The 14,367-nt window shown below is 39.4% G+C and overlaps 1 protein-coding gene across 1 annotated transcript in view; it reads right to left on the bottom strand.

The window, feature by feature from the left end:
* CFAP53 (cilia and flagella associated protein 53) overlaps nt 1-12,624 on the bottom strand; it is a 500,763-nt gene extending 488,139 nt beyond the window's left edge. The window contains exon 1 of the mRNA XM_044078252.1: nt 12,430-12,624. Coding sequence (XP_043934187.1) covers nt 12,430-12,501 — 72 coding nt within the window. The 5' untranslated portion in view covers nt 12,502-12,624. The remainder of the gene's footprint in view (nt 1-12,429) is intronic.
* Between the last annotated feature and the right edge of the window lie 1,743 nt (nt 12,625-14,367).

The following is a 14,367-nucleotide window of genomic DNA, read 5'->3' as shown; positions in this document are numbered from 1 at the left end:
CTATTTCAGGGAGGGAGCTACCCTGCAGTAGTGAGCCTGAAAGTGAGCCACAGCTGCTGGTAGGTACTGATGTTCCCATGGACAGGGTGACTGCAAGGGCAGATGTGAGTGGTAGTGCCCAGGCATGCAGTGAGACACTGCTGTCAGAAGAGCCTGGGCTTCTAGTGGAAAGGAAGCTGGGAAGAGTCACAAAGGTAGAATTGAGACAGGCTCACCTTTTGGACCCTACATTACAAGGCTTGAGGGCGGTAGCTAAGGAGGCATCTGATTCTCAAGGAAAAGGGGAGACTGTATACTGGAATAAAAGGTTACTGTATATTGAGTGAACCCCTGAGGGATGGGGCTAGACGGTGAGGTAATACGGCAGTTGGTAGAGCCCAGAGCCTACCATCTGGCACCTCTAGCTATAGCCCATCACATTCCTTTTGCAGGTCATATGAGTATAAAGCGTTCCAAGAGTTGTTATTCCACACAATTTTTATTAGCCTGGGATTGAGAAGGATGTAACTGGGTACTGCAGGACCTGTGAGCAGTGCCAAAAGGTAGTCAAGGCAGGAGACAAGGTCAGGGCTCCTTTGATACCTTTGCTTGTGATTGAGGAGCTGTTTCAGAGAGTAGCTACTGGTCTTGTGGAGAGGTTAAACTCTACACTAATGACCATGCTACAGGCATTTGCAGACCAGTTTAAGAAGGAGTGGGACAGATGTTTGCTTCATCTGCTGTTTGCATACAGAGAGGTACCCCAGGAATCCACAGGGTTTTCACCCTTTGAGTTGCTGTATGGGCAGAAGGTGAGGGGGCCTTTAGATATGATCAGTGATGAGTGAGAGGGTGAATGTGAATCCCACAAGGAGTCTGTTGTGGCATATGTCAGGACAAGGTAGGAAGCTCATGGGCTTGGCCCAGGAGAACCTAACAGGAGCTCAACTACGAAAAAAGATCTGGTATGACAGGAATGCTCAAGCTTGAAAGTATGTTGTAGGAGAGAAGCTTATGGTGCTCATTCCTGTCAGACACAATAAGATGCAGGCAACTTGGGAGGGACCCTTCAAAGTGGTAAGGAAGGTCAGTGATGTTAATTACATGGTAAACCTGCTAGGCAGAAGACAGGGGAACAAACTGTACTATGTTATCATGATGAAGCCTTACCATGATAGGGAGGACCTTGTGCTGAGTATTTGCAGTGGGTGGCAGGAGTAGTCTGAGGGAGATAAGGTAGTGTGGACCCCAGCTTGCGAGCAGGCATTCCAAAAACTTGAAGGGCCTTTGGGAAGACCCCCTGTGTTAGCAAGTCCAGATTACAGCAAATAATTTGTTGTAAAGGTGGATGCTTTGAACCATGGGATAGGAGCTGTACTCAGCCAGGTTTCTTCAGAGGGAAAAAGACACCCAGTTGCATATCTCACCAGTAAACTCCAACCCAGGGAAGATGCCAATTCAGATGAGATCTCAAGAGAGGATATAGGTTAATATGTTCCCAGACAGGCCCATTTCTCTTAAGCAGCATTTTTCCAGATTCACTTGAAAAACTAGCTTGAGTTTTTGAAGTGGGGAGATGTGATAATATGTGGTAGTGCCACCTGTGCCAGGGAGAGTAGGGTAGTGCATGTGTACATATGCCAAAAGTTTATTTCATTTGATTATCTCTCTGACTTGTACAGATATTGATGTCAAAAAGTATATATATATATATATATATATATATATATATATATATATATTTGTAAAGTTTCCCGTGTTAAAAATGTATAAATGTATATTAGGTTGTATTGCTGTAACTAATCAAATGTGAATGTTTTATCAGAGAAGCCTAGAAGGGTGGATAGCTTGAAATTGTGTTATAACTTTCACTGCCACAGATCTTAGTAAAGCTGTGTGTGTGTATTGTACCATAGTCTGGTGACCAGAGGTGATGTTATCCTCTAACCAGCTGAGCTCTTCTGAACCCTCGCAGCAACACTTTAGAATCTGACAGGAAAGACTTCTGACAGGATTTATATCTCAAACATCCACACAGTCAGTCAGTGAGATTCAGTCAGTCTGAGACAGTGAGATAGAGAGACATCATCTGGCTTTTGCTGTGGTGAGACACATCACATATCAGCCTGCCTTGCTTAAGTGAGTATTCAGGGAACAGTAATTCTTTAGTTTGACAGGGACATCTAGTGAGAATAGCTTAGTATTGTTTTCTGTAACTGCGAGAAACTATCCAACTGCATTATTTTTGAAATATCTGTGGTTGAACTCTCTTTATTGCATACAGTAGTCTCTTGTTTCTGTTTTATTGTTAAATATTTAATACCTTTTATTGTGGCTGGTCCCTTAGAGAATGCTTTTAACATCTTGAGAGTACTTATGCTTATTTTAGTGGCACTGTGGCCACTTCTGAAAGCCTTGCTGCTCTGGCCACACTCCATTATTATTAATTGTACGCAGTATAATTGGGTACACTTTGTAAGAGCCTTAAAACAGTTGGCCGGTGGCAGCCTGATTACCTCTGAGTCTGGGCAGAAAGGGGCACAGCTAGTAAATCTTTGCCAGCTTTTCCCAGATGTGTACGGGTGTGTGTAAAACTGAAATATTTAAGTTTGTGTGTCAGCTACTGGGAAGAGGGACACAGAGCTCCAAGGTGGTCAGTGTGGAGTTTTGTGTGGGCCTGGAGAGAGTAAGAAAGTCCAGCCTCAAATCTGGAGAGTGCTCCCTGTGTGCTTTTAAGTGAAGTTGTGCTTGGTGCAGGGAGCTGCATCTGACAATACTATGAGAATACATCTTTACTATTAGTGACTATCCCTCAATGGAGTCAGAGGTGAGGATTGAGTCTCCTTGATTGCTGGCCCAGAGTAGGGACAACATTACAAAACCAGATATTGTAGTCCACGAAAAAAAGACAAAAGTAGCATTGATTATTGAAACAGCTACACCCAGGGATTACAGTGCCTTATGTAGAGAGAGAAACCGTCATAAAATATCTGGACTTAAGGCAGAAATGACAGTGATGTGAAAGAAAGACACACAGACAGATCCAACATTTGTAGGAGCAATGGGTCTAATAAAAAGAATTTACAGTCATATCTGTGGCCCTGTATTAATTACAGAGGAAATTCCGGGTACAATGTGGGTATTGAGAAGATCATGCTTGGTTAGCATCAAAAAACTGAAACAATACTAATTTCATGAACACTAATCATACCTTAACTTAGAAATGGGGTCCATTCCTGTCATGGTATCAGAAATCCAAAACACTTGGAGAAAGTAAACCAAGTGAATGAATGCTGTATTGTGCATGGACCTCAAAATGGCACATACCAGCTATTTTCAAAATCATGACCAGATTTCATTTCTAACAAGGGGCCAATCCCAAAGAAGTCTAAACTCCTCATCTGTTAGAGGACATTTTGCATTAGTGGCATTCTACTAGTACATCTACTGTGCAGCTCAGTGATACCAGACTTCTCACTTGTCCTGTCCCACATAAGAATCATGAAGGAGGAGCATAATAAATGGCTGGTATGGACATTCTACCCACCACTTTTATGCCCTCATTAACGTGTTACCTAAAGTAGTCCTTTACATTCTTGGATTTTCACTAGAAAGTACCAGTCCACAGTAAAGTTTCATTTGAAGCAGTACAATTCTTTCCTTCTCTAAGTTGCCCATCCTCCACTGAGCACATTGCCATCCACCATCTCAAGATCTGTGGATATGCAAAAATATGATGACAGACAACGTGGTGCTATGCCCTGCACTTCTCCCACACTGCTGCTCCATGTAGAAGTGCACAGTTCCTACGTACGTCTATAAGTAAAATGTGTATCCTGCAAAATTATTTGTTAGCACATTTAACACAGCAGTTACTAAGATGCTGGAAGGAGTAACAATTCTGTAAGCCCCATTTGTACACACCGCATGCTATTCATCTGTCTGTGTTCCACAAGTGCAACCTGAAAGCTACAATAATGGTACTAAACTAGAACTATGAGACATACAATGCATATAAAATCTACTCAAGGACAGTTGTACACCCTGTCCAGGAAAACATGGAAATTTAACATGTTTTATATATTTTTATTAATGCTATTCAGGTAGTTGAATCTTGTAGTCATTACACAGTTAAAAGCTGTCAAAGATGAGCAAAGATCAGCTGATTGCACATTCATGGCTTTTTTCTGTGAGAGATTGTGAATGGTGGGGATTGGGGAATTTGCCCTTCCCCATTGTAGGGCAACCTCTGAGATGGTTTATATAATAAGCAGGGGGGTTGGAGATGCAGGGGGGGGACTTGCCTTCCTAAAAAAAAAAAACACTGTTTTTGTTGGGGTTTTTTCAATTACATGAAGAAAGAAGAGTTTTCCTTGGTCCTCTGAAATTCATATATATAAGTATACAATGAAGTCTTTCGGCTTTTCCCAGTTAGGGGTCGCCACAGTGGAACTCCAGTCCGCTAATGATTGGCAGTGGATTTTTACAATGCTGAGTTGCCAGCCCGATGCCCAACCTTCAAAGAAGGCACAGCCATTCACGCTTGCACCTACCAGCATGTCTTTAATCGTCACTTGACCACGGGGGAGGACATGCAGACTCCTCACAGAAGGAGCTCCAGCCGAGAATTGAATGGGAGAACCTCTTGCTGTGAGGCGACAATGCTAACCGCTGCACCACTGTGGCCTCTATATATATAAGTATACAATGTGACATCTAAATGGATAGAGAGATAGATATAAAAAATGTGAAGTAGATGGCATCTAAACCATACTGTGTCATGTAGAGAGTACACAAACATTCTATAAAGCCTACCACAGAGAACAAAAGCTCTACTGCTCCCTGCTACACACCCTCCATAGTCTCCAGTGGACTTAAAAAATAATGTATAAACTCTGCTTCACAGCATGCAAACACATATACTAACAATGGAAGATGGTACACTGACAAATCTATATGCTATGCTTTACTAAACCACATAAGAGACCCCACCACACACTTATGCTTCTCTAAGCACGCAAATCCTTATAGAAGTCTTATATACAATGCCACACATCATTCTCATTCAATTCAAATACAAAGAAATAAGAAATGAAAAGCAAGATGCTGACAATGTCCAGGGCTTTATGCAAGCTATTACATATAATTATTATAACAGTGGGCACATGGAAGGGCCAAAATATGTTTTTATACCTTTAGTGCCATTTGATAGTAAATTTTGTCACTTATGTGCACATCTACTGACTTGCTGAACTTGTGGAAACCAGCAGTGAAGTAGAAAGAAACCCATATATGGAGTTTTTAATGAGCTTCAGTTCATAGACATGCAATGCATGCCCACAACCACCTTACATAATGTACCAGTCAGACTTTAACCTGGCCACTGCTCCTTGGTCATCCTTAAAAAGTCTGAATTGTACTTAGGCTGTCATACTCATTTAGCAGACTAACAAACAGAGTAATCAATAACAAATGGAACACCAGCCATATGACTGAAGAATATAATCATCATCTTCCCCTCTACTGGGGAATCAAGATCATGCTGTAAGGGTAGCAACTACAAAGTATGTCCATCAGAATGAAAATGGACAACTGAAAAGTTGTCAGTTGGATGGAGAATACTGTAATTTGGACTAGTGTTTGGACACAGACCAATGGTAACTGTTCTATAGATCTGATAATGGGCTATTAAGTGTTGGGGTGGGGGGAGTGTCCAGCTTCTGTTTTGTATGGTTGCTCCACTGGATCAAGGAGTGGTGGTTTGAGCTTTACAGAACAATATCTTATAATCCTTATCCTGTTACAACACGTAGCACAATATAACCTGTGTTAGTCAGCTACTTTAGCATAATATTAGGATAGTGTCGTTTATTTTGGTGCAATTATTATTTTTTTATGTTTGTTGACTGGGTTAGTCCCACTAGACTAGTGGCCTCTTCTCAGAGGAGCCCCAAGGTGGTATTTATACCACTAGGGAAGTTTAGCCAAGACATCAAGGAACTCCCCCTACTCTTTTTGATAGGTGCTGTGGGATCTTTTGCATCCACCTGAGCTACCACCGAATCACGCAGTTGGAAACTCAATTTAGAAAGTCATCTGAAGAGCAAAGTCACTAAGGTATATATAGCACAATACATGATAAGTGTTTATCTTGCAGCAATAGTGACACAAGGGCGGGAGACTTAAACCTTGACACGGTTATTAATAGAACATGCTGGAGGGACAGATTCATCACCCAGAGACTCCCTATGCTGTGGAACAAAATCCCGGTACATGTGAGGCAGAGCACCTCGCTGGCCTTGTTCAAGAGGAATCTTGACCAATGGATGGGGGCCCAGGGATTACTTCAGTGTCACTGCTTGACAGAGGCACAGCAAAATAATAGGCATAGTTTTATTCAAACTAAAGGGGTGACGAAAGCCAAATAACTATGGGCTAGGCTTATAAATGCCCTTGGGCAGATAGCCTAGTATGAACCTATGAACCTATGAACCTATGAACAATTTAAGCTGTTCTTAGTGTGTTACCATCTCATCTTCTCAGGAAATCAAGATCACATCCTAAGGGTAGCAAGAACAAGCATGCTGATCAGAAAGAAAATGTCCAGATGAAAAATTGTCAAGTTGATGTGTAATACTGTAATTTGGACTAGTGCTTGGACATGGTTTATTGTAAAATAAAATAAAAGAATAAAGATAAACAATCTAGAGTAGTATTTGGTACAGTTTGTTTATTTTAGTGAAATCAAGTACACTATCATATGCTTACACTGCCAAAAGTTATATGGCAATTAAAACTTAGAATCAGGTTTAGGTCTTACCTTAAACCTCCTTCTAAGCCAGATTATAAGACTCACCAGGGACTTGCACATAAATAAGTATGCACAACCCTGTTTTAATATGTGAAAAGAGAGTGTTATTACCATTCATGAACAGTCACATATGAAGTTAAACATGTCTTTACTGGCCCAGTAAGCAAATACAGTAAAGGAACAACTACATCTTTCTGGGGACCCAGCTTCTCTGTCTAATACTGAAAGATGAAGAGTATGGAAATCACCCAAAAAAGAATGACAGGAAAACAGTTCAGAAGATGGCACCTTCCAGGTACAAACATCCACAGAACAAGTCTGGTGTTCATTCATTCACTATTGGCTGCATCTGTACCACTGACAGATGTTCTTCTAATTTGAAGTTTATTTCTCTGAAAACATGCAATGGAAAATATGGCTTGTGTTGTTATTAAACAACACCCCTCTTACTTCACAACCAATCACACGGTAGACCCACCCACCCTCTTACTACACAACTAATCACAGTGTAGACCCACCCACCCTCTTACTTCACAACCAATCACAATCTAGACCCATCCAACCCACCTTTACTATCTTCAAATTGTTTCCCTCCAAGACACACCCCTCATTTATCACAATCAATCATATTATACACTTCATCCACACCCCCTTCTATATAGCTGTTTCCTTTCCCACTCCCTGACCAACCTTTCCCTTATTAAATTTCTAACATCCCTGCACAGGCCTTCTTAACATGCCTAATTATACTCAACATCTCCTTTTAATAACTTTCCTTACTACTCTAACCTCTACCTATCTTTTAACCTTCTATGAACTACCCCTACCCCTTACTCTTATAATCCCAAACAGACATACCCAAACATCTCCACCAGCCTTATCTATAAACTATCTCAATACCATCCACACAACCTCCTTTCTTCAACCTAAATACCACCGCCTTTCTCACATAAAATACCTTATCTACCACCTTAAAAAATGTCCTTACTACTACTGCAAACCCCCTCAACTCTTCAACCCTACAATATCTTGCTAATTAATAGATGGAGATATTCACCCAAACCCTGGTCCAAATCCCTCCCCAATTCCCTCTAAATGCCACCCACTTAATAGAAATAGTACACCATCTACTAAACCCCCCAAAACACTATCTATTGCCCAACTAAACATACGAAGCATTTATAATAAAATAGCACAAATTCATGCCCTACTAGAAGTTCAACAATTTGATATTCTCTGTCTAACAGAAACATGGCTTAAACCTATAATTAATGACAATGAAGTTATTCCTCCAGGCTACAACATCCTAAGACAGGACCGCTTAAACAAAAAAGGTGGTGGGGTTGCTATTCTCTATAGAACAGGACTGCAGATTAGTAGAACAAATCATAACCTCTCACTTGACGCTACTATTGAAATAATTATTACAAAACTGCAACTCAACCCACAAAAAACATTAAATATTGTCTGTACCTATCTTCCCCCAGGAAAGAATCCAGCCATTTTAGAAGACCTTCTAAACTGGCTCTCACTAAATCACCCTCAAGAGACAATACTCTTAGGGGATTTTAACATTGACTGGAACTTATGTAAACAGACTAATCCATCTACCCTTATTAACCTGCATGGTTTCTCTCAAATAATCAACCTCCCAACTAGAATAAATAAACTTAATAACAAAGAAAGTATACTTGACTGGATATTAACAAATAGTCCTCAGCAAAAATACAACAGGAACTCTCCCAGATGACCTCAGTGATCACTCCTCACTTATATTATTAGGCAAAAAAACAGCACTACTGTCCCTATTCAAGTCAGATCATTCCATAGTAAGAAATATTTTGACCTCAACCAGTTTCAAAATGAACTCATGCAAGTTAACTGGACACCTCTTAAATCTCTCCCAATAGACGAAGCAGTTAGTCACTTTAATAATACTTTTCTCACTATCCTGGAACACCATGCCCCAATGCGCTCTATGCGTGTCAAATCTAAAACAGCCCAATGGCTCTCAAATAACACTAAGAAACTTATCTTAAATAGGAACAAGGTCTGGGCTAAATGGCGAACTACAAAAGCCTAACTGATAATGTCACTTTTAGACAACAGAGAAATATGACAAAGAAAGCCATCATACAAGATAAAAAGAATTTTTATACCCAGCTTCAGCAATCTTCACCCCACCAACCACATAAATTTTGGTCCTCTATCAATAAACTATTATCCCCTGGTAAAGTTGCCACACCAAACCCTTCTGGCTCTGACCCCGACTCCCCCTTACAAACAGCTAATGCCTTCAACACTTTCTTCACTTCAGCCATACTAAACCTAGCTAATCAACAAAACCCTGATACCTCCAAACTATTTACACCTAGCTCTATTCCCCCCCCATTTCACCTTCAACCCATACCTACCTCTCAAATACTGTCCTTACTTTATAAACTAAAACCTACAACCCCCTCTGCTGACCAATTACCAGCTGAATACCACCAACTAGGTGCAAAAGCCTTAGCATACCCCATCTCTATACTTATTAATAGGACAATAAAAGAAAGTACAATTCCATCAGTCTGGAAAATCTCTTATATTATCCCTCTTTTTAAAGGAGGTGACTCTACTGAGTATTCTAACTACTGCCCAATTGCACTACTATCTCCACTTGCAAAAATTATGGAGAAGTGTATCCACAAACAGTTACTAAATCACCTACTAGACCACAAACTCCTGGCTAATTGCCAACATGGGTTTCGACCATACCATAGTACTAGTACAGCCTTACTATCCTTCATTGACTCAATTAACTAAACCGTAACAATAATACTCCTTCTTCAGCATTCTTCGTAGACCTGTCCAAAGCCTTTGACATGGTAAATCACCAGCTTCTTCTCCATCGTTTAAAATCTTTCTCTCTAGATAATCTTGCCTTATGCTGGTTCACATCTTACCTAGACAACCGCAAACAAGCAGTTCTATGGGACAACCAACTCTCTGATCTTCTCCCCACCACTATAGGAGTCCCTCAGGGCTCTATTTTAGGTCCACTCTTGTTTTCCATTTTCATTAATGAACTTCATCTAGCTACTCCACAAACAACTTGTATTCAATATGCAGATGATACTACCATCATTTGTGCAGCCTCAACACAGTCAGAACTTCACTCTCTCACACAAAAAAACTTCTCAACTATAGAACAATGGTTCTCTAATCATTGCCTTCTCCTTAACCCCAAGAAAACCAAACTCTTGCTTTTTTCACCCACCCACTTGTCTACCTCTATCCATTTCACACTAATATCTGATAATGGAACCATTATCTCTCCTGACCAAACAACAAAACTCTTGGGTATCACTATTGACAATCAATTAAAATTTGACAATCATATTAATCTTACAATAAAATCGACCAACAGAAAACTAGGCTCTCTATAGAATCAAATCTTTTCTTACTCCTGAAGCCAAAACTACCATAGCCAGAACTCACTTAATCTCAACCCTTTTATATGCTTCCTCCATATACACAAATCTCTCTAAACATAATCTTAGCAAACTTACCTCATCATATAATAATATTGCCAGATTTGCAACTGCCTCTCCATATAGAACTCATCATTGTTTAAATCTCAAAAAGCTTGGGTGGATGGAACTACCACACCTCATACAATACTATCAACTCACTATTGCCCATAATGCCCTACATCACCCTGAAAACACCCCAATACTCTCCACCCTCATAACACCCTATAACAATCAGAGGCATCTACGCTCCACCAACAAAATACTGGTCGAAACATCCCGATCCAAAAACTCAGCAGGTGACTCCACATTTTCCAACTCAGTTGACAAAATATGGAACAAGTTACCACAGGAACTTACATCCCTAACATCACTCTCCCAATTTCAAACTAAACTAAAATCCTTCCTAAATATGCATTGGCTATGCTCTTGTCATAACCCAGGTTAGCTCTCTTTTTTTGCATCATTGTCTGACTCCTTAACACCCATTCTCTTTCTTCTCTTCTACATACTCTAATGAAGTATTTAATATTCTTTATCCTTTCTTTCTCTTTTCCATCCTAGGTTTTTGATTTTACTCAAAAGTTAATACAACCTGTTTAAAAGTTATTGCATATGTTTTTTTCTCTCTATTTTTGTAGATTATGTATATCTTGACATTGTTTAGTAGTTTGTAGTGGAGCTTTTCTCCCCAGGCCTCCACTGAAAATGGATATATATCCAGTTGGACTAGCCCGGTAAACAAATGTAAAATAAATAAAATAAAATAAACTCCTCCTCACTTCAATGCTTGTAATAAGAAATCTAAAGCATCTTGTGAAAAGTTAGCTTTCAGTTAAAAATTACATTTAGGAATCTATAAAAAAGTTTAAAAACTCCTCGAAATTTCATTTGTCAATGTACTGCATCCTAATTCAAAGCCATATAGCTGCAAATCATTGTAGGGATACTACAGAACACAGTGCAAACTATCAAATGCAGTTGCAAACTAGGGCCCAATGGCATACCTTATTAGTAGCAACCTTTCTGCCAGGCTGCATTCACTTTTTCGTAAATAGTAAGATTGATGATTATTTTAAATATATTTAAATTTTTTAGATTGGTTGCTTGCTCTGAAATACATAGAGTGAACTTGCTTATTTCACTTCTAACAGGGTCTGCCACCCCACCCCACCCCCATTTTTTTATATGTTACTTAATAAGACAGAGATGCAGATTAGTGACGGACACACACTGGACACCTTCATAGGAGTATAACACAGGATACCTATATTGATAGTGACCTACACTGGGTGTAGCCAGCATAGCTCTCAACTGCTCAGTTTTTTTGCAGAATACCCAGATTTCTGCCTCTGATTTTTAGTCTCTTCCTCTTAAAATGTGTGGCTTTCTAACAAATCATTGAAAACTGATGCCACCAACGAATGCCATCTATTTGAGTTTCAGATTTCATATCCTTCAGAAAATGCATGCTACTGCAAAACATGGCATTTTAGCAATGTTATAAGTTTACACAAGCAATATTTAAAATTTGCCCCTGATTTCCGGCCATTGTTTGGCTTTGTCCAGATTTATTGTGCTTAGAGATTGAGAGGTGTGGTAGCTAGGCATAATTTATTTGTTTGTGTTTACCAGGATAGTGCACTGATCAGTCTTGAACAGTTTTAGGCTCAGCCAGATATAGAACCATACTTTGTACTCAACTAAGACATAGAGTACAATTTTAGTAGCTCTCAGAAATATGGCTAATGAAGCCCAGAATAAAAGGGTCCAAACATCAATAACATTTGCAATACGGATATACACTGTATAATACACTCCATGCTTAAAACAGAAACACTTCCCTGTAAAACATATTTTTTCGTTGCCATAGGTATGGAGAGGAATTACAATATAATGTCTGAACACAAAATAAAATTTTCTGGCCACACTACTGCATAAACGTACAGCTACAAATTCCATTCTGCAAATATAGTTGAGGACTGCTGAGTGCTCCAATAACAACACATGCTAGCCCTTGCAAGCACATTCTCAGCGATCCCAAAAGTACGACTTCCCACTATGCACCAATATTAACAAAATACAGAAAAAATAAAAATTCGCTAAAGCTGTATGAAAATAACTTACTACAGCAACAGAGTGAGGAGTAGGTCCGGTTACCTCCCGGCATCGAGGTCTTGTTCTTTGACTCACCAACATTTTTATAAAACTGAATTCCTACACTTTTACAATTTAAAGTGTCAAGCAAGGCGAAAGAACACAGTTTACATCTGCGGCAATTAAAGTGAAGAACCCCACTGTTTGCATCCGGAAGAAGCTAAGCTGTTGTTATGGCAACTATTCGCACGTGAACTAACAAAACTAAGGAAGTAAGGTTGCCGCCGCGGCCGCATCTACTGAGATTCTCTGGGAGTGTTATACAGGGTTTTGCGGGGTGAAATGGAATGGAAGATTAAATTTTCTAACTTTTGATTGTACAAGTCAGACTGTAAACCATGTTTTTTTTTTTTTAAACAACTGTATTGTATTTGATATTCATATCTGCCATAGCTCTCAACCTTCGATCTCTAAACTGAGGAACACTAGTCCTCATAATGTGGAACAAATGGGCAAAATGTGGAACACATACTAATGGCTTACTAACAGCTTCAATTAGTAAGGTCATAGGATGGTTAAAATATGCTGGTTTTACTTATAAAGAAGATATTTTAATGAATTAATATGATTCATTTCTACTTACAATGGATTTCACTAAAAAAATCCTAGCACTGAATGTGTGACAGAGTCTTTCAATGTGGAACATTTGGGGAACTTGGAAGAACATGAACTTTTTAAGACCCCAAATGAGGTACGTTCCTCGTAATGAGGAACACTTGAGAGGTATGATATCTGCTAGTCATATGTATCCCATGGGCGGTTGTTTAAATTACAACACACCAGAAACCGCCAACCACGGTGTGACAGTTCCTCTTTGAGCAGTTGTCCATCCGTCCTCAAACCCTTTTCCCATTTTGCAAGTGGAGTCGGGGTGTCACTTCAACAGTGACAGTCATCTCGAGCCAAGTTTTTTTGGCAGTTGTGTCAGGCAAATAAATGAAAATGGCAAATAAGCAACGCAAATGCTTATTTGGGAAAAAAACGCGAAGTTCTGTACTTCGCACTTTTCATGTCGGTAATGGGGATATTTTGCCCTGCAAACTCTCAGGTTACTATAAAAATGCTCCATTTGGGGAATTTGAAAAGGTGGTAACGCAGGAGTCGACTGTATAATGTCAGAACTCCTATTTTTAAGAAATTAATGGTTGTGCAAATCATACCTTTCAACCTTTTAGATCAAGAAATCTGGACAAAGCCATAAATAAAAGTGGGGCAAAGGCCCAAAAATAGAGACAATTTTTAAAATATTGCTCTTACAAACTTAAAAAGTTGATGGAATAATAGGTTTTGCATTAGCAAGAATTTTCTAAAGGGTATGAAGCCTGAAACTTAAATGCCTGTCATTATTTTCTACCTTCAGTCTTAAATAATTTGTCACTAGTTTACCAGAAAACCACAATTTTCTGAAAACTGGACCAAAAATAAGAGGCAAAAATCTGGACATTCTGCGAAAATCTATACAGTTGAGAGGTATGGTGCAAGTCATGTTCATAAGAAAGGGATAAAAAATATTGTAACGTCAGAGGGCCCTTAACGCTCCCGCACTCCCAAAAGGATTGCAGTGTACTTAAATCTGTGTATAACACAGGATGGGCAGCAGGCCCCTGCTACGTGTGTGCGTGTGTGGACATCTTTCATTGATTGACATTATATCAGTAGTGTGAGGGATTACATTTCAATTTTTTAAAACTTAAAAAAAAATCTTAGTAAACTGAGAGTCTCATTGGGATGTATCTCTACACCTAGACACTTTGATTTTAGTGTTACGCACCTCCTATTCTCAAACAATTAAGTTGGAATATGTGTTTTACTGGATTATGATCTGTATTTATTTAAGTGGGGTTTTTTTAGTAGCTTTAGTACACTGAGTCGTAGAGGGTCCATTTTTAATCATAACCTCGTCCAGGG

This window comes from Protopterus annectens, chromosome 1.part1, assembly GCF_019279795.1.
Source record: "Protopterus annectens isolate FY-2018-M chromosome 1.part1, PAN1.0, whole genome shotgun sequence".
In the NCBI taxonomy this organism is placed as follows: Eukaryota; Metazoa; Chordata; order Ceratodontiformes; family Protopteridae; genus Protopterus; species Protopterus annectens.
Note: the sequence above shows the minus strand (reverse complement) of the source record. Positions and strands in the feature narration are given on the sequence as shown.